Source organism: Ochotona curzoniae, unplaced genomic scaffold, assembly GCF_017591425.1.
Source record: "Ochotona curzoniae isolate NIBS_2020 unplaced genomic scaffold, NIBS_Ocur_1.0 scaffold_4506, whole genome shotgun sequence".
NCBI classification, from domain to species: domain Eukaryota; kingdom Metazoa; phylum Chordata; class Mammalia; order Lagomorpha; family Ochotonidae; genus Ochotona; species Ochotona curzoniae.
In genome coordinates, this window is record NW_024467119.1 from 15877100 (window position 1) to 15898743 (window position 21644).

The window sequence follows — 21644 nt, forward strand, 5'->3', positions numbered from 1 at the left end:
GATTAGGAAAACAAAACTTCATCCGGTGTAATCTGTAATATTACCAACATTTATAGGACAGTTACAATTCTTTCTTAGTAAAAACGTCATAGTACACACATTATAAATTATTCCACAATGTAAAGACATGTATTTTTATTGGAAGAGAAGATTTACAGATAGGAGATTTAGAAAGAAAGATCTTACTTCTGCTACTTCACTCCCCTAGTGGGCAAAACAGCCAGAACTGAGGCTATTCAAAACCAGGAGCCAGGAGCTTCTCCCAGGTCTCCCACGAGGATGCAGGGTCCCAAGGCTTTGGGCCGCCCTCTACTGCTTTCCCAGGCCACAAGCAAGGTGCTGAATGGGAAGTAAAGTAGCCAGGATACAAACCGGTGCCCATATGGGATCCTGGTGCATGGGAGGCAAAGCTTTAGCTACTGAGCCATTGTGCCAGAGACATCCCAAAAAGTAAACAATTAAAAAATATAATTTTGAACAATTATTATTTTAAGAGGTAAAGTAATGGCCTACTTCATAATATTTGAGATTTTCATGATCCTATTTTGTCTCCAGGATTTTCTTTTTAGAAAATTGTTTCAAAAAGATGTTTTCAAAATAACATTTTATTAAATATTATAATTTTAATTCTACAACATAAAATTTTTCCTCTAAGAATAAATTTGAAAATGTTTGCCTTTCAATTTGTGTTAATGCGAATTCATATCCTGTACAATCTGTTCTCATAGCATGAATCACTCCCTTGTTGAAAACTCTCCTCAGAATTTCCTGGAAGTCGAATTGGGTAGAAAATTCATTTCCTATTTGGGAAAATTGTTAGAATTTAAAGAATCCTATTGGTTGAAGTAAAACCACTAAATTAGCATTTTACTGATCACTGGGTTTAAATAGTCATGGAGCAAAGACATTAAGCATCACCTTGATCATCTACCTGACTTGAAGCTTCTCAGGCTTGAGTTTAAGGTATTGTGTCTTCTCGTAACCAGTTCATATGTGTTCACATTGTCTAATGTCTTTCTTCAACCTTTTATTAAGATTTATTTGTAGTTTTCCATGTTTGCATTTATTGACATGCCAATCATTTTAAAAGGACTTTCAAAGTTTCAATAATAGTTCATAATTGTAGGTGAAAAGTGGAAATCATATTATAAAGATCAAATCATTTTTAATGAAGTTTTGACTAAATCTCATACTCTCTTCTTTCTTACTTGGGGCAAATCAATTTTTTTTTCTTCAGTGTCACAAAAGTTGTTATGCAAACAATTTGTCATTGTAATTGCTGTAGCAAAAACCATTTGGGCAGAATATTTCAGACTAGCTTTGTTCAATATCACTGGCTAATAAAATTAATCTTATTAAATATATGTCAAAAAGAGATAATCATCTAGAGAGAATATTTTTGAAATGGTAATTAAACCTAGATATTTGAAAGGACAGAAAATTGGATAAATAACAAATTGGCTTTGATTTTAGAAACATGCATTCCTTAACTTTTGAACTTAGTCAACATAAACTGAATCAATACACTATTCATTTGTTGACAAATTGTTAATTTAGCCTGCTTTTGTTCTAATTTTTCTAAAAATCATTTTCCCCAGGACATGGAAATGTATTTCTAAGTTTTTCCAAAGTGATAGAACTACAGACATCAAGTATGATTTGATATCTGAATCTCATGACTCAGTCTACTTATACTTTTCAGTCATCTTCATCCAGCTGAGTATCTGAGTATTCCAGAAACAAGAGTTTATGTCTGGATTTCTTAAGAAAATAATTGATGGGAGTAGTAACTCCTACATAACATACTTACAGGATTTTTCAATAAAACCTCAGGAAAGAACAATAACTATCAAGTAGATTTAGAAGAGAAGCATTTCTTTTAAAGCTACCCCAACAAAATTAAAAGTCAAATCTCATTGAATTTTTATTTCTAACTTTAATTGTTCTGATAGTGTAGATGAAAAAAATATAATCATAGTTAAATGTTGGTGTTTTTTTATTCTGCTAACAAAGCCAGTCAGCACAATAGAGATCAAATGTCTTTTTTGGAGTGTTAGTGAATAAAAGTGTTGATAAGAAATTTGTAGTTCTAAGTATTATAATAAAAATAAAAAAGATAACCAGAGTGGCATTCATTTTGAACAGTAAAATTTTAAATATTAAGTTTGTAAAAGCATTGCTATTCATATGAATCCATTATCAAAATTTGCTCCTTGTTGAAAAGGATTTTTTTTAATTTTTATTTTTATTTCAACATCTACATTTTGTAAGTACATTGAGAAAGAGAGAGATAGAGAATCTTTCATCTATTGGTTCATTCTCCAAATGCCTACAATAGGCTAGGCTGGGCCAGACTGTCTGAAGCCAAGAGCTGATAGTTCAACTCAGAACTCCCAGGTAGGTGCACAAGACCCAAGTAACTGAGACATCGCTGGTGTCTTGGTAAGAAGCTGAATCAAAGGCAGAGTCCAGTGTCACAAGCCAGGCACTCCTTTATTGGATGAGAGTCTCTACCAGTGACTTAACCACTTCTCTATAATATGCCAGCCCCAGAATATTCTCTCATTTTTTTTTTAAAGCGCTCTAATAAAAACTACTTTTTTGTCCCCTTGCATAGGCCTTGACCACCATGAAGCTTCTCATCCTCACCTGCCTTGTGGCTGCTGCTCTAGCCAGGCCTGTAAGTACAGTAAGGAATTTAGAAGATTCTAAATTCTTTTGAGAAGGGATACCACCTACCTGATCGAACACATCATAAGAATAATAATCTTAAAATATTCATGGTGCTAATGCTTCACATTTCCAGTAGTACTAATGCGTTCGAACTCTGCTTCAAGGAACATGCCAAAAGCTTCAACCAGATCTCCCACATGAGCAGGCAGCTGCCCAAGCACTCAGGCCTGGTTCCAGTGCTTTTCCAGGTGCATTAGCAGGGAGCTGCGTTGGAAGTGGTGCAGCTAGGACCTGAACTCATGGGGAATGCTCACATCACTGGCAACAGCTTAACCCACGACACCACAATGCTGAGTCTGTGTTCTGCTTTGTTTTTTAAGCAGATGATTTTTTTTAAAAAAATTATCTTAAAGATTACCATAAATAGTTCAAAAAGCTAAAGATTTATTTTTTCATCATCTGGATTAACTCAAATAGCAAAATTTTTCCTCTTTAGACACATTTTATATCAAATTTCCAAGTGTCTGTCTGAAAAAGGAAGTTAAACCTATTCTGCTTTGATATTTGTTAATAACATAAATATACCTCAGTTATTCCCAATTTTTGCTATCAAAAAACATGGGTTTTGACAAATGTTGCTATTTAACAACAACAACAACAAAATTCTTAAATAGCAATAGTAAAATTCTTATCATGCATGTATTGAAATTTTTTAATAGTTTTTATCATCACTTTGTTTTTGCTTTTCTTTTTGTTTTACAATTCTTGTATTTTTTTTTACAGAAATTCCCTTTTAGACACCTAAAATTTGTCGAAGTAAGTACTTTATTTCATGTGTCAAGAATTTATGGTAATTATGGTTAAGTGTTGATTATTGATAGCAATGTTGCTAAGCCTATTTTTGTTTTCGCTAGTCAACAGCATTTTTCACATTTGCTGAGATATCATTTCTTGAGTTAAATTGTGGAAATCACTTGCTCTCAAAAAGCTGCTAAAGAGGAGGTGACATGGATTTATGAGAGCATTTATGTTTAAACTCTTATTAGTCATTGATGAATTAAACAGAATAATGATGTCATGGTTGCTTTTAGAGTGGTCTTGCCTGTCTTTTTCACCAGTTCAAGCATTCACTTTACTAGGCAGTCTCCTTTTATAGACTTCTTTGTAAATTAGTTTCAGCTAGCCCATCCTTTTACAAGAATCAATCCATGACCCTCCAGTACCTGAACTAATAGTATTTTTTACATGATTCTTTGCAGAATCAACCCATCAACAGTGAGGTAAGCTCCTTTGGAAGTTCAGCCTTTTCTTTCCTCCATGCTCTGTCATAACATAAATGCTAAATGTCTTCTCCCATTCAAGTACTAAGCAAGCCCGACCCTGCTTAGCTTCCGAGATCAGACAAGATTGGGCACGTTCAGGGTGGTATGGCCGTAGACAGCCAAATGTCTTCTAAATTCAAGTTTGGGTTACCTCCTAATACTCAAGCATCTAGGTTTCTCTTTTACTGCATTAGAAGAAACACAGATTTAGTTTCTTCCTTAAACACTTTAGTGAATATTGATTCACTTGATCTGTTGGTCTGCAATGAAGGAAATTTAAAAAAAAGATATTCTCAAGAGATTTTAATACTAAACCATAAAAATAAAATTATCTATTTCTTCTATTTAAAAATATAGGATGGCCTGTCACATTAAATGAATACCTGCAATCAGACAGAAAATAAATCTTGCCTTGTTTGATGTTTTTATCATTTTTATCATTCAAAATTTAATTTCCACAGGAAATCATCAAAGAAAGACAGCCTCTGAGTTTTTTCCAGGTAAATGTTATCCATTTACTCCTAAGGGATAAACACACTCTTCTCAGAAACCTATTTTAGTTTTTGTTTATAAAAATGCTTCTTGTCTTGATCAACATGTCCCTTCCTTAAAGATATGTGCTAGATTTTAGTTGGTACTAAATGGTTATCTTTTTCCAAAGCATTTGTGCTTTCCTTTGCATGAACTATGTATAAATTTACAATTTCAATACTCATATGATACAATGTGATTTAACTGAAAATATTTCACCTCTTATATTTTCCAATGATTTTATAACCTAAAAATTGAATAAAACATCAAATGCTAATTCAAGGTCATTATTTAAAAGATGTTATAATGTAACTGTGGATAAATTTTAATACACTTTTCCACTTTTCTTTGTTGTAGACTGCCCCCATTGAATTAGGACAGGTAAGAATGACTCCACAGGACCACGTGTGAAACAAGGTGAAAGACAGACTGACAAAAAGTAAATTAAATTTAGAAATATTTGAATTGCACATTCACATACCAGGAGCATATGTAAAGAAATGTAGCACAGGTTAAAAATCAGCAATGTTAGTATATTTAAGAAAATAGATTTTTAAATTTGTATTAGCTAAATGATCATTTTATACTATCATTTTTACTCAAAAGAAGTTTATCTTTCCATTCCATTCTTTAGGAATATATCAATGAATTGAACAGGGTAAGAAACATGAAAAAATTTAAACCGTTTTAAATGTTTGCCCTTTAAATGCATTTGATAAGCTATATTTTTGTTCATTTTAGCAGGGAGAACTTGAGAGAGAAAAACAGATTGATGAAATCAAGGTATCCAAGTTTTCTTGACTTTTCTTTCTTTTTTAAATATTTGATCAGAGGTGTGATTAGCTGAGAGAAGAGGGAGTGGATGGGAGGCAGTATTACAATGTGCTGATTCATGCCTCAAAATCCTGTGACCTGCCAGGGTCAGACAGGAGCCAAACCCAGGAGTCAAACTCCTTGAGCCACTGGCTCCCTTCCAAAGTCTGCATTACCAAGAGGGTTAGGAATTTTTGAGTACTCCAATGTGGGATGTGAACACCTTAAATGATACGCTAAATGCACTTTTCTTAACATGTATCATAAAATATATATCCATGTAAAGTAATTTTGTTTAACAAATGTTTTTTTCTAAGACACTTATTCATTCCTTGAAACTTTCTCAGGTTATTCACACATTCAAAATAACTAGTGATCTTACTGAGAATTCTAATACCATTGATTTTATTCATTTAACTGAGTAGGCATGATGAGATTAATTAGTGTGGCTGAATAAGTAAACAATTATATAAATGTAATTATGTACTCTTCAATTGTTTACACTTTACCAAAGCTGAAATACTACTTTATCGATGGTATTATATAAAGTAATATACCTGAATCAAGAATGCTTTGCATAGTCACACTTGATTATGCTTTCTTTAAATAAATGGTTTCTTTTATATGTACAGACAAAACGCACACAGAGAGAGAAATAGAAAGAGAGAGAGAGAGACTGAGAGAGAGAATGTCCTCCCATTCACTAATGGCCAGCCCTGGGCTAGACCAGAGCCAGGACCAGGCTGATCACTGGGAAGCTAGAATCTGGAGCAGAGCCTAGGTTTCACCCATCCACTTCAGTTGGCGTGCAAGCCTTAAACTCAACATCTTATTCTCTAAACAGTTTTCAGCTGCATTATGAACTAATTTACAAATAGCTTCAATATTGAGAGATCACATGGCTACTCACAATTTTTAAGGTGAAATATATATTTTCTTATATATTCCCTGAAACCTGACTGTCTTTTTTGGCAGGAAATTAGAAATGAAGTAACCCAGGTAAGGCCCTTTGTTTTAATATTATTGAGACCAATGCTAAGGAAAGAAACACAATATTTCCTTTAGGCACCCTGCTATAAATAAGTCTTTTAAGTTAAAAGTAAAGAATATGTCTCTAATCCAAAGGGGGGAAAAAGATGTTCTATACTCTGTATTAGCCAGAAATAACCAGCTAATGAAACAAGCTTCAACACTGATGCTGAAATTCTGTTAATAATACCACTACTGTTTGACTACTGTAGATACTAGATGGAAAAATGTCTGCCTAAGTATTTTTATGCACCACTGAGGCAGTACTCTCTTTTGGCATTCTTATATTTATCACATGATCTTCAATTCTATGCTTCTGTTTAATGTTTAAAGCTAACTTTTTAAAACAAGAAATTACATTGATTAAAGGAAAATGCAAAGTTTTCAGACTGATTTATCACAATATACAAGAATGAAAAATGATTTTATTAAACTCTAAAGTATAGATTAAGAGGAGAAATTTCCAGTAAGCTTAGAACAACAGCATACTGTTTGTTTTCTTAATTATTAGAGGATTGCTTCAATTTTCCAGTTTCTTTGGCATCTATCCTATCCAGCAGTTATTAATCTAAATTTGATTATTTATTAAAAACAATTAAGTTAATCATTTTTTTCTCCCCCTAAGGAACATGTTATGGAAGAGCGTGAGGTAAGACATTTTTATTCTAATAAAGTTAGGTATCATACATAATGAATCCAGTATGCTCATTTTAAGAAAACTATCTTTTCAATTTGATAAGGAATTAGACTTTGTTGTATAATGTTGTGCTAGCAAAATGTAAAATTGAGAGAGGAAATTCAAGCTATTTGAAAGATTGTGAGTGAAAACATTTCTTATACTTAAAGAGTGAAAAAGAAAATGTGCTGGGATGTTTGGAATGAGATTCCAAAAGAATTCTACCTCTGGTGCCCTTGGAATGGCTCATTCTTTTCTACTGAAAAGGATAGATGTTGGGCAAAATTTGCCATCCGTTGCAGCAATCACCTGGGATCAAGGGTTCAGGTTACCCACTCTGAGAAGAACATGCAAAATGTACTTCTCAGAGATGAAATAAAATTTACCTTTTAACATACGAATCCTAGAATGAAACTTAGATCTCAATGCAAAGGTTGACTTAATACAACTTAGAAGAAAAGCACATAGTTCAAAGTGTAGATTTTTTAAGACTTCATACGTGTTAGTTCCATGTTGAGATTGTTTTTAAGTAGTCCTGACAGCAGATTACCATGCTTAACCTTGTGTTCTGAAATGCCAAGCTCAATGTGACTCCTCCTTTCAGGTTTCATTTTTATCAGAAAAATCAATATAATTTTTGTGTTCTCTTCAATGATACACTTGTGTTTACTTTAATGAAGTAAACTCCTTGGAAGTTGCTAAATTCCCTCACACTGGCATTCTTCAAGTAAAATTGACACTGTTAGAATACATGAATCTTTTCACACCACCTGCTTAAATTCTGACATCCTCCAGGATAAGCTCTCTCTCAGGATCGCACAGATCTATCTTTTTTAAAAATTCTCCAAACCCTGGCATGTCAATAATGCTGATTTTCTTTCTTTTAGCCAAGAGAAGTTAGCAGCAGTTCATCAAGTGAGGTAAATTATGGTGATGATCATTGAGTGTCCTGATTAAGTGGTTTGAAAACTTTATTCTATAAATACCACAAATCCTACAAGACCCTCAGCACTGTATATGGCATTATCCTAATTTTAGTATGCTATTGTCAAGTCAAAAGAAATTTTTAAAGATTATAGAATTATTCTGGGCAAACAATCCTGTCTGATCACCCATAGGGTCTGAACTATTCTTTTTCCTATGTATTTTTTCCTGAAGTTTGGGTAAAATGCAATTTTATCATTGAGAATTGCCAACAATAATACAATCATTTGTTACACGAAACAAAATCAATCAATTCAAAGTTAATCAGACACTGGAATCCTCTAAATTCTGTCCAATGTTTGTGCTTGTTCATAGAAAGAGAACAGGCAGAAAAAGTGATGGGTCCTTTCTCCTTAGGGGAAAATCTCCATACAAGTTGTCAACTAAGAACTAATTCCATGGGGTTTCTTAGTAATGTCTTCATGAAAACAGTGAGAAAAGGAAAGAAAGGCAACATATATTTTGATTTAGTCATGCAAGATTCTGTGGCTAGTTGTTACTTAGTATCTGATTGATAGTATTCTTATTTAAATGTAAAATCTTTACCATAATATTAAAACTGAATGTGCATGTTTTGTTTTTAAGGAGGTTGTGATCAACAGCACTGAGGTGAGACATAGGTGTTAAATTTAAAATATATTAGTATTGTCCAGGATAAGTTAAAATTTACTGAAACAATTGTTGTTTGTGTTTTTTTAGAAGCAGTTCATTCCCAGGGAAGATCTGCTCTACCCATTCTACCCGGTAATATTTAAGATTTACATTGCATATGTACCAAATAATGAGTGAGAATGTTGTCTTGAAAAGTAACTTTCTTCTCAGTAGTTGGTACAACTATACTCATTGGAAGTAATATTTACAACTTTAAAGGTTTACTCATTGCGCTCTAAAAGCAAACATTTTTATATCAGTATGTAAGTCATACTTTTTTTTGAAACAAGTATTTGTAAGTCATACTTTTAAATACATTTTGTTATTATGCTTTGAATAAGAATAACATATAAGTTTTTCCAAACTTCCAGTGAACTTAAACTTTACCTGTATATTTTTCTAAAGTCAGAAAATAAATGTGTTTTGCTGTTTTTGCAATCATGGCATAGAATACAGCTTATTCTAAATTTCACTAATGAGTACATACTCTTGGTATTTTGTGAGATGAGTTTGTTTTCCAGATGTCTAAGTAATTGGAATGTATTCCCTTTTAAGCAACAGCAACTTCTCAGAATGAATGAACATTACCAAATCCAGGTAGGAATACTTTGTTTAATATAATTGCATTGTTTAAGTTTAAATATGCTTACTTTTTCATATCCAGACTTCAGAAGGGATTTGTTTGTTTCTAAGCATCTCACATTGCTCATTTCCTGAAATGGTTTACATTAATTCATCTGAGCAGTAAGAGCTATTTGTCATTATTTTGCAGAGTGAGAAAGGTTCCGTCTGTCTGAAGTTGATGTGGGCTTTACTTTTATAATCACAAGCGTGTTCAGGAATTAATTACCTCCATTCTTCTTAGCATGTTTCTTCATTTTATAGCTTTCGATTCATAGTTCTGACTCTTAAGCTTAGCTTCGTTTAGGAATCTAAAAACCAGCTACCATTAAGCAAGATGTATTGGAGATTTGCTAGCCACCACACATTTTTTTTTTAAAGAACCGTCAGGAGAGGCTGAGTGTTCTGATACTCTGATCTTGTTTTCTATGTAGAATGTGTTCATGAGCAATGCAAAGCACATACTAGTTCTCCCCTTGCCTATCTTCAGTTGGTTCCTGAGTGTTTCCAGGATTATGACCTCATTTTAAAATCAATAACTAATTGTCACAGCAATTCTGGTTCCTCGGAATAGCGAGGCCAGTTTTAGCCTTCAACCGTCACCTACTTTACACAAATAGATCAAGATGAGGATGTCCCATATATCTCAGAAAGTGCAATTTCTAGGTCATCAAATGTAAATGGCAAAATCAATGTCAGTTTCCAAATCTATTCATGCGACAATATTTAAAAATGGGTTGTTTAGAAGAATCAGTCTTAAAAATAATCCTAATTTATTTTCTTTCCAGAGAGAGCCGATGAGAGTGATGAATCAGGTAAATCAGGAAATATGTGCATGTGCATTTATTTGTGTGTGTCTCTTAACACTGCCCTAAGTATTATCTATGAGCAGCCACTGTTTTCATTTTCAAAAAACTATTCAACTAGTACAGCACTAGCTAATACAATTTTAGCATTTCTAAACAGTTGACTAGGACCGGATTCCTCAGTGTTAGTCCTTTCATTGCTGTAGAAGATTGGGTCTCAGTTAACAAAGAAAAATGAAAACTGATTATCTGGTCATCTCCAAAGTGTGATGAAGATAACTTCAGGACAACGTTAAAGTTATGGAAAAAAAACTCAACTGATCGTTCATGATACCCAGATTTGAATCTCCTATTCAATATTCCTGTGTGGCAGAAATAATCTGAATTTTATCCCTCAGGAATATACTTTTAAAAAACTATGTGTTTAAAAGGCATAATGACAGGGAAACAGAATAGTATACACAGAGAGATCATCCATCTCCAGATACCCACAACAACCAGAATTAGGCCAGGCCAAAGCCAGGAACCGAGGGTACTTGGACCATCATTTACTGCCACCCTTAGCTAAATGGGAGGCTGAGAAGCCAGGATTCAAATCAGACACTCCAATACTAAAAGCAGGCATCTCAGTAACAGATAAACCAACTGCTACAGAACACCCATCCCAGGAATGACACCTTCTAATAATATGACTGACTATTCTCTTTGACTTCTGACTTTTTATTTGTGGAAAATTTTACGTATCTTTTGATCCCTTCCCTTCTTCATAACTCCCATATCTTGGTGTTTGTAGTATATTGATGAGGAGGTTTTTTTTAAGCAAGAATTTGGTCCACCATGGTATTCAATTGGCTATAAACCACAGTTTTTTCAAAGATCTCTCTGTCTCTCTCTCTCTCCAGCAGCAGGAGGTTCAGTTCTATCCTCAGGTAAGATGCTTTTTATGCTTATTTGCAATCTAGTACTTTAACAAGTAAAAAGAAAATCACATAAATTATATCTGTTTCAATCTAAGTCCTGTGTTATAGTGGAAGTTGAAATGCTCTGCTATGTTTTCCATCTCAACACATAATTGCATGTAATCGTATGCTTGAAGACAGAACCATAGAAATGGTTAAGTAAAATGACAGACATAGAATTTCAGAAAGAAAAACATTGTTTGGCCCAAAAACTCCAGTGTTTGGCAAGAGCATGGGCTAGGTGAAAGTTGAGAACTGCTCTCTTTTTATTCCTGGCATAACTCAAATTCAACTGTGTAGACACAGCACGTGGAGCCCCTCCTTTGATGGCAGTGACATCATGCAAAATCGAAGTATTAGTATAAATGACAAAAATCATTTTTTAGAGTTTAAAGCCCACAAGTCTATACATTAAATGACAATGAAATTTCAGAAAGGATGAAATGATTTCTGAAACATTCAAAGAGCAATTGGTTCATGCAGGGCTATTTTTCAATCACCTTTCCCTTTAGCTTCTCCAACCGTTCTACCAGCCTGATGCCTACCTCCCTGCTCCTTGGTACTACCCCACAGACGTGATGCAGTATGTTGCCTTCCCACTTATCTATGACATCACTACACCCAACACCCCTGTGAACGTTGAACAAACTGATGTTATGCCAGAGTGGTGGTGAGTATATGTTAGTTACTGCATACTTATATTCTGCCAAAGAAATAAGACCACTCTCAGTAAGAACATAAAAAATTCAAGCCTAGAGTGGAGTCCTAGTATATCTGAAATATAAACTTAACTCATATGCTCTGGCATCCATGTCCAATATTAGCACATCGGTTAGTAACAGGTGTAGCATGTTAACTACTCAATAAGAGAAGTTTATTCTAATGAGGGTAGGAAAAAGCTTTTCTCCAAATTAAAACTAGACTATGACTTGTAAAATCTCCTTTTGCTAATATTTAAGTGCCTTCCTTCTTTATTACATATATGAGAAATATAAAAATGCTCCAAAGGGAATAAGATACAAATTTACATTTCTTTAATTCAGTTTGACCTTTTTGCATGTGTGAAATGATGCAATGTTGTTTTATGTTTTATAACCCAGAAGGTTGAAGTGATTTTTTATTTCACACACACACACACACACATACCTGTTTTAGGAGGGGAGGGGGGACAATAAGCACAAAATGGGTAGAAGTCATTTTTCCTTGATTTAGTGAAATTTTATGTCATTACAGTTATACATAATTTCTATTTTTTTTTGTTCTTTCAGAAGAATTAAGTCAACCCTCAGGAACTCCACAATTATGACCAATGGTAAGATTGGAAATTCCCTGTGCAGCCGTTGATGCTAATTTCATTTGAAAATTATTTTCATGATCACAAATGCATTGAAATAGCAACTGCAACTGGTGCTATTTACCACATCAGTCTTAATACCAACTTTTAAAACAGGAAATTTCAACTGATAACTATTTACAATGTTGGGAACGCCAATACAAGTATGGTGTTGGTGTTACTAATTTCCTATGTAGATGTGCATTTGGAACACTAGTGAACCTACTGGTGGGACCCTATTCTTTGAGATCAATCTAGTATGTTTGCCATGTTTGCAAGGAACACAGCAATACCAAGTGTCTGCTTGTCACCATCATGGAAAAGGTCTGCAAATGTGATTAACTGTGTCATCCACAAGGCTGTGATCTCTAGTTGTACTGTATGTTTTCCCTCTTTAGTTGAGAAAACTTCCCTTCCAACACATCAAGCTCAGAAAACTGATAAATAAAACTGATCTATGGAAAAGCCTTTTCTCATAATTGCCTTTCCATATAATGTATGATAGACAAGGAAAATGCCATTTAATAATATATTATCTTTAAATCTTAACAATGTGTTGGTTACAGGTATGCACACATAGCATTGTAAGCTGATCTAATAGCATAGTCTATTGGTAAAGTTTTTTCTACTCCTAAAATGTTTTATGTAACTAACCACATTTTATATTTCTATTTACAGATGTGACTGAAAATTTCACACTATGAAATTCTCTTCTTTAATATGTGAAACCATTCTATCCAAAGGCTTTATTATTTTGGAAGGACATCTTCATTTTTGAGTAATCTACTCTGTGTTGCATAGTGTATCATCCTTTTTCCTAAAGAAAATGGTATTAGTTTATTATTTAAATTCTAGCTGTATCATGCCAGTATGGAAAGCATCTGGTTAGAAGATATTAAGAACTGCTAAGTTTCTGTAATGGAAATTTTGTTTAAAAGCCTTTGGATAGCCTTTTCTTTAAGGGCAAGCTTGTCAAATAATTGTGTGCAGTGACTGAGATGTGTTCTTCCTTTTCTTCAATAAATCACATTTTAACGCAAATCTGTATTTCTTCCATTATTCAAACCATCAATATCTACATAATTCTGTGGTGTCTCTGTGTAGTATTTTGTTTCTGTCAATTATCATTATACTTTCTGACTGATACTTGCAGATCAGAAGATACATTTGTAATCTATGTCCAAGATCTTTAATTTCCAGTGATTTGCTTATAGAATATCTCCCATGAGGTCATAATTGTGGCTATAGAGTTATGCAACATACTTATGCCACCGGGCTTTACTTCAATATGTAGCTAGAGATAATAGATCAAGAGCATTAACAGCTCAGATGAGAATACACTCCAGCCTGGCTTCCACAATGAACTCTCTGCCAGAATGCAAGCAAGAGGTGTTTCAGAAAGTTTATTCTGATACTTCAAAGTTCCAGGTGAGACTTACCTGGCAGAGTTTGTACCAAGTTCCTTACACCAACCAACTTGTCACTAACTTTTAATGAACCCTCAGATCTGAACTATTTAGAAAGCATCGGGTATTCAATGTACTGCTATACTACTACCGCACACACAAGCACATATCTCCAAATACATATTTTTGTCTTAAAGCCATTTGGTATTGTGCTATAAATATTTTGTATAGAGTATGTTTTCTCAATGTTCATAAATACAAAGGGAAACTACAGAAGATCTGTAAATGCATAAAGGGTAATTAGACCTGCAGGGAATTAATGGAGGAAGCAACCATGACATGTCTCCCAGTTTGTGTTACTATGTTTCCTTTCCAAGGGATTGAAGGCAGGTACAGCTTGCTTCACGAGTCCTGTAAGAATAGTCACCAGTTCAATACAAATATCATGAACCACAGGATGATAAGACAGTCGTATTTCCCACAGATTAACTAACAACATTAGTGTAACTTTATGCTTAAAACCAGACGTGATACAGAAGTCTCTATTTTGAAAAAAAACAAATTCTGTTTCTGGTACTGTTATTCTTTTTAGTTTTCAAATTACAATGATACAAACGCATATTTACCAGAGTATTGTTTGCAAATCAGATACCAATAAATCAAGAATTTATCTGACACTAACCACATTTAAAATATCATCTGCAGAAAAATATACATAGGGGCCAGTTCAGAGGTAAAGCAGGTTCAGAAGCCATCTGTGATGGTGGCATTACACGTGGGTGCCAATTCAAGTCCTGGATGCTCCATTTCTGATTCAACCCCAGGTAAAGTGCCTGGCAAAGCAGACACGATGACCCAAGACCTGGGCTCCTGCAACTACTAGGGAAGACTTGGAGATAGGCCCAGTCCTAGCCATTGAGGCCATTTGGGGAGTGAACCAGCAGATGGAATTTTGTCCCTCAAATACAAAAATCTTTAAAGATAGATACCACCTACAATAGATATCATATATATTACTAACTCAAAAGCTTGCAAGAAACCTTTACTAATTCACAAGAAATTATCCCAAAATACAAATGAGGAAACAGAATATTACTGTAGTATTATTCACAATCCTGTTTTAGTTTATAACAGCTATTGCAATTTTCCCAGGGATATAATACTTTTAGTTTGTCATCTTGTTACAGGAATCCTTATGACAGTTACTGAACTGTGTATTTAGTTCTTTACTCCATACTTGAGGAAAGCAATATGGAGCTCATAACGGTTTCTTAGCATATCTATCCAAATAACACATTCTGGGCTAGGCCATTACTGTGAATGGCGTAGGTTCTTACTTTGCTGAGAAACAAGCAAACCGGTGGTCTGGCATTGTGGTACAGTAGGTAAAGCCAATGCCCAAGATGCTGGAATATTAGATGCAATCCACTGGCTCACTCTCCAAAATGGCCCCAAAGGCAAGAACTGGGCCAGGGAGAAGCCAGGAACCAATATTCCGTCTGGTTCTCCCATGAGAATGCAGGGGCCAACCACTTAGGACATCCTCCTCAGCTTTCCCAGGTATGTTAATCAGGAGCTTCTGGTATGAAGCAGCTGGGATTTAGCCGGTGCCCACATGGTGTGCTGATGTTGCACCCAACAGCTTAATCCATTACCCACAATGCATGCCCCAATTTAGGTATTTACCTATCACCTCTTTGGTTTTATGAATCTTCAGTGTCTTTTCACTTTCCTTGAGGTCACAAATGCAATATCAGTTGTCATAGGGAGCTCTTCACTAGCGTTCCCAGTCAACCATAATTACACAGGTGCAGGGTCCCAAAGCTTTGGACCATCCTCAACTGCTTTCCCAGGCCACAAGCAGGGAGCAGGATGGGAAGTGGAGCTGCCAGGATTAGAACCGGCACCCATATGGGATCCCGGGCGGGTTCAAGGTGAGGACTTTAGCTGCTAGGCCACGCTGCCAGGCCCAGAACTCACTTCTTACAAAGTCTATTCCTCATGAAACATTTAGGGAAGTCATCTATGTTTTTTCTTTAGACACAGGAAGTAGCTAGATATTAGTAGAGTTAGCTCTATCCATCAAGATGTATTTCCCAATGTTTTCCTTTTCATTATGGCCACCAAAGTGTCTTGTAGAGTGGCATTTTACAGATTATTGAGAAAAACTGACTATAAAAAAAATGCTTGTGTTAGAAGAGTGAAGAATATATACCTGCACCTTCCATTATGTTTTCTAATCTTTGGTGACTGTTCAGGAATACATGCATCTGGTGTGACCAGATACTGCAACTTGAAGAAATGAGAAAGGCTGATTGATACACAAAATTTTCCAAATTTTTTAACAATCTTACTTTGCTTTTTAAAAATCATATGCAGTCTATTTCTCCTTAAAACATTACAGTTCACTTAATAGATAAAGCTTTTCTGCTGGGGTCCATGCAGTGGGTGTGGATGACACAAAGAACAGCTCCCCTGTTTGGCAGGGCCCTGGGGAGCTTCCAGCTGTTTGGCAGGGCCAGGCGGATTTCTCTCTGACCACCTTGACGCTGTTTCACCCCCTGGCTGCGTGGACACTCAAGCACCCCACTAAGAATTCTGTAATCTATTTATTGAGACATTGCTGTTTGCCCCTGTGAGACAGTTTTTGCAACCAATGTGAGCATGAGAGTTAATGTCATTGATAATGTCTTGGTGAATGGGCCTTTGACAATTGACACACAGGAACACAATTAAGCCCGTGCCATTTTTGGACACCTTATTGGGTACTTAACCATTGCCTCAGAATTTGGCCCATACACGTAGCATTCCTTCTGGGAAGGGGCTTGAAAATATTCTAAACATTAATGCAAGTGATGGGAGTAAGAGCTGAAACTGCTATGGCAATGAATATAGTTATTGTTATCTCAAAGGTTAGTCTTTCTTTGCAATTTTTTGGAGCATAGAAAATGTAACTGTTTTAGCTGCTTTTATAATTTTTAGTTAGAGGGATTAAAATGCTTTTATTAAATAAAAATGCTTTTAAATATTGCTTCATTGTTTATGGGGTTGTAGAGTCTATGGTTGTAGCAGGATTTGACGTTTGAAACTTTTGTTTTGGATTTTACATTTTTTTTTCCTGTAACCTATTTTCCCATTAAATAATAGCTAAATAGTAGAAATAAAAATGTGGTAGGAATGTACTACTGATTAGCAGGTAATCACATGTGCCTTGGCCTTGGAGTCCTGGCCGTTGCTCCATGGCTAGTAGTACTGAAGAATGAATAATGGCTTGCTTTGAAGAATATGAATACAGTATTCTGCAGAATTATCTTTAGGGGCACCTGCTTAGCCCTGAAGTGCAGATGGAGTGACCAAATGTCTGTACATGCCCCCTTAGTCTTGAAGTAAAAAATAGAACAATTAGTTGCTTGTGTAGAAGCTTTTGAGGTGTCTGAGTAAATAAAAAGGATGGCTTTTTCTTGAGCTGCTGTGAGAGCGCACCAAGTAACAGTGTCTGTGTCTTTATCGCCGACTCCACGTACCCTTCCCGAGCTCCGATCTCGGCTGGAGCTGGACTCCGGCACTTTTCAGTCAACTGTCTCAGGGTCTTAGGCAAGTTATTAGAAGACGAATAGCATGAAAAACTAAGCATGGACTTCCAAAAAATGTATCCAAAATAAACTGATTAATATGCCATAGTCTGATCATGGTCTAGTTTGAAGCACTAAGGATTAGACATAATTTTTAAAAGGCCACTATCACAGCAACACCAATTCTACTAAAAGTGAAGTAAACGTAAGTGTAAACTTATGATGAATCTTGGCAGTAGGAAGACAAAAAGATATTTTCTTCCTACTGGATCACTCTCAAAGTGACTATAACAGCTGGGGCTGGGCTAGGCTGAATCTAGTAAAAATCATTCAATCTCTATCCTTTCTAGGGAGACTTGAAGCACCACCTGCTACGTTTTAGAGCTCACACAGACAGGAAGCCACAATGAGAAGTGGAGCTGAAACATTGATATGGGATGTCTGACATAGTGCATGTCAATCACCTTTCCAAATGCCTGTCCCTCAGCCTACATCTCAACCATTATGAAAATTCTTCAAAACATATTTTAAAGTCTTTCATACAAATTTACTTATTTTTCTCATCACATACATTAGTTAAGACAGTTTGGTTTACATTTTTTGAAGGGAAGATTTTCTTTAAAATAAATTATGAGGGCCTGGCACAGTAGCCTAGCAGCTAAAATCCTTGCCTTGCAGGCGCTGGATCTCATGTGAGTGTCAGTTCTAGCCCTGGCAGCCCCACTTCCCATTTAGATCCCTGCTTGTGGCCTGGGAAAGCAGTCCAGGACAGCCCAAAGCCTTCGAACCTGCATGGACCTGTACCTGCGTGGGAGACAGGGAAGAAGCTTCTAATTCCTGGCTTCAGATTGGCTCAGTTCTGACCACTGTGGCCACATGGGGAGCAAATCAGCAGATGGAAGATCTTTCTCTCTGTCTCTCCTCCTCCCTGTATATCTGACTTTCCAATAAATAAATAAAATCTTTAAAAATAAATAAATAATGAAAGAGTGACTGAGTTTTCTCGCGTATAGCCTCTCATGCTACAACAGTTTACACAAAGGAAATTTGTTTGCTGACTCTCAATTTCATATAAATGTTTAATAAGATATCAGTCACAATCTTGGAAATTGGTCTTATTTGAAATAGTTGTATTTCTGACTTATATTCTGATTCACAAGAAATCATGACAAAATAGATAGAAAGCTTGGAATTGTGGAATATCCTTATGAAATTGCCTCTTTGTCACTCTATCAATAATGTAGAGGCACACAGAAGGCATTATGTGCAGAATAACTCACTTATTTTCACTAGTTGAACATCATGCTTCAAGATAGTTGTTCCATAGTTTATATAAACATTAATGTTTCTACTTTTCTGAAATAAATTTTAAATTGTAAAATGTCGAGTTGTATAGTACTAGGACATGTTGCTTTAGAAACAAAGTAGACTTATTTTCAAGAGTTGTTATATGATTTTGTTTCAATTCATTGTATAAATGTGTCTTTGTTTCTCTACATTATCATCAGCATTTAGTGACACTATTTTTCATTTTACCCTTTCTGATAGGTTTGTAGTGAAATTTTAACACCCATCCTTTACTGGCTAGTTTGTTGCACTTCTTTAAGATTTTTTTTTTTTTTTGGCAGTGTTACAAAGAAGAGAAGCAGAAAGAGAATTCTTTTATCTGCAGTCTCACTCCCCAAATGTCAGCAAAGGACAGAACAGAGTTGATGCTAAGCCAGACTGATCTAAAGGCAGGAGCGAGGGGCCTCCTCCGGGTCTCCCACTTGAGCTGTCCTCCAGTTTTCTCAAGCCATAAGCAAGAAACTGGATCAGAAGTGGAACAGTTGGCACCTATATGGGCTGGCTTCACAGGCAGAGGCCTAATCTACTACACCCTGTGCCAGTCCCTAAACGTATTATGCCGGGTTTATTTCCATTGTGGTGAAATGTCTGTTTATATGATCATTTTCTAATAATTGTTTCCAATTTCAAATCTACAAGAATATCTAGCAATGATGAATTTTTAGGGATCTCAAAGATATATTCTCCATTCACATATTGTGTAGAAAGCATGATTTATAAATATGTTTACAGAGTTGTCAGTAGAACAGAAGTTTTTGGACTGGCTTAGTGATAGAATAACATGTCATATTATTACCCTGATGTAAATGGCTTAAGCTTAAATGTCATAGATTAGTAGACTGTATTAAAAAACAAAACCCATCTATTTGTTGTCTAGAAGAGACACATTTCACCAACAAAATCAGAGGAAAACTATACCTCATGGATTTTGATGTTTTTGTTTTTGTTAGTTTCATCTCTTCAAAACAGTTTCTTCTTATTAAATTATTCAGTGACTCATAGATCATACAGTGGCATCATTTTCTTCAGGAGGGTTCTTGATTTTCTTTTTCATTTCTTCAGTTACACATTACTCATTCGATAGCATGTTATTTAACTTCATGGTGTTGTTAAATTCTTTTTTCTTCCTGTTGTTTTGTTTTAGGGCTTTTCATTTAAGGGAATGTATAGTAGCTGTGTAATGGAGATTGTCATATCTAGTAACATGTTATTTAACTTCATGGTGTTGTTAAATTCTTTTTTCTTCCTGTTGTTTTGTTTTAGGGCTTTTCATTTAAGGGAATGTATAGTAGCTGTGTAATGGAGATTGTCATATCTAGTAACATGTTATTTAACTTCATGGCATTGTAAATTTCTATTTTTACTTCCTATTGTTGATTTTGTATTGTGACTTTTGATTTAAGGAGATGTGCAGCAACTGTGAAATGGAAACTAACATATCCAGATGTGACGATACAATGTAGCATGCATCTCCACTTCCAGACAAACATGGACTTGCAATGAAATTGTTTAATATATCTTGACAATAGGATGCTGGACTCTCTGCCATTGTCCATTTCCTCAATGATGGACATGACTGTGTAAGAAGAACTATACTTTAGTAAATGATATAGAGGAACTCTGTGGGAGCGGGAAATTGGGGGGGCAGATAAGGGAAATCCTAGGAGCCTATGGAACTGTATCACAAAATGATGATGATAATAATAATAAATAAAAATTTTAAAATTATTTTTAAAAAAGACCACTATGAATACCTCCAAGATAGTTGCTATGGAATAGGCTAAAGCAGTGGGAGAAATGAAAGCTCAGTGCTCATGACAATTTTTTTCTTTAAATTCAGGAGATATTGAGACAAATTTTTGGCATAGTAGTTATGTCTCTTCCTGGGATATCCACATCCCTTATCAGAGCACCTTGGGACATACATATCCAGGCTGTGCTCACAATTCTAACTCACTTCCAACATGCATCATGGGAGAGAATAGATGACACCATGGCTAATGGATCCCTCCCTCTCACATGAGAAACCCAAGTTCATTTCTTGGCTCCCACCCTCAGCCTGGGCCAACTTGGCTCTTGTGTATCTTGGGGTAGTTAACCAGGGAATGGGAAATGCCTCTTTTCATATCTGTCTCTGTATCTGTACCCCTGCCTTTAGAATCTGTAAGTAAAACTTAAAAAGAAAAAAGGTTGATGTAGCAGGATAGGCAAGATTTACATCAAGCATAATAAGCTAAGGAAAACTTTGGAGATAAGAAAAGTATATATATGTACACACACATGTGTAGACACATACATACAGGAATGTGATCAAGTGTCCAAGATAAGACATAGAGGGAAGGGGCTAACTCATCACAAAAAAAAATTAATCTTCAATTTTAGACAGTAGTTATCATAGTTTTATATAAAAGTTTTACTTTGGGGCCATTTCTGACTAAAATCACATAATTTAGTTGATTGGTTATGAAAGAATTCTTGGCTGTTTTCGTGTAACTGATATAAACAGTGCGGAATAAAAGGAAGTACTTATAATTTAGGAATATCTAATAAATATGTTTCTGATGCCATCAAAACTTTGGTGATATTTTTCACATGACCACTGCACGGATGTGGAAATCAGAAATCCGAAAGACTGAATGCCTGTTATAGTACCTCTTAGCCACTATTTGAGAGTAATTAGCAATACACATTTGTAACTATTTCCCTAAGGTGATCACACAACTTTAGTTCTAATGTTAGCTTTTTAAAAATTTACACAGGTGCAATACACACGTGCAATAATTATCCTGGGAGAATGTGACTTTTCATGAGCAAATGGACAAACACGCAATCACTCTAGCTTTTCTTTCACTCCTTCAGGTGATTTAATATTGAACTTAAAATATTCTGTTCAACTTCAAAGTATTCTTGTATAATTATCT

The 21644-nt window shown here is 35.2% G+C and overlaps 1 protein-coding gene across 1 annotated transcript; it reads left to right on the forward strand.

Annotated features, from left to right (window-relative positions):
- The first annotated feature begins 918 nt into the window (after positions 1-918).
- Positions 919-13431, forward strand: CSN1S1 (casein alpha s1). Its single transcript, XM_040967083.1, has 19 exons — positions 919-963; positions 2618-2680; positions 3457-3489; positions 3933-3953; positions 4457-4495; positions 4884-4907; positions 5161-5184; positions 5268-5309; positions 6315-6338; positions 6994-7017; positions 7932-7964; positions 8614-8637; positions 8728-8772; positions 9235-9276; positions 10089-10115; positions 11009-11035; positions 11578-11735; positions 12334-12377; positions 13077-13431. Coding segments are annotated over exons 2-18 (639 nt in total). The 5' UTR covers positions 919-963; positions 2618-2629; the 3' UTR covers positions 12335-12377; positions 13077-13431.
- Positions 13432-21644: the final 8213 nt, after the last annotated feature.

Coding starts and splice junctions, on each gene's coding strand:
- CSN1S1 (XM_040967083.1), top strand. CDS start 2,630: ATGAAGCTTCTCATCCTCACCTGCCTTGTGGCTGCTGCTCTAGCCAGG. Junction 8,638..8,727: donor TTGTGATCAACAGCACTGAG/GTGAGACATAGG, acceptor GTGTTTTTTTAG/AAGCAGTTCATTCCCAGGGA. Junction 11,036..11,577: donor AGGTTCAGTTCTATCCTCAG/GTAAGATGCTTT, acceptor CTTTCCCTTTAG/CTTCTCCAACCGTTCTACCA.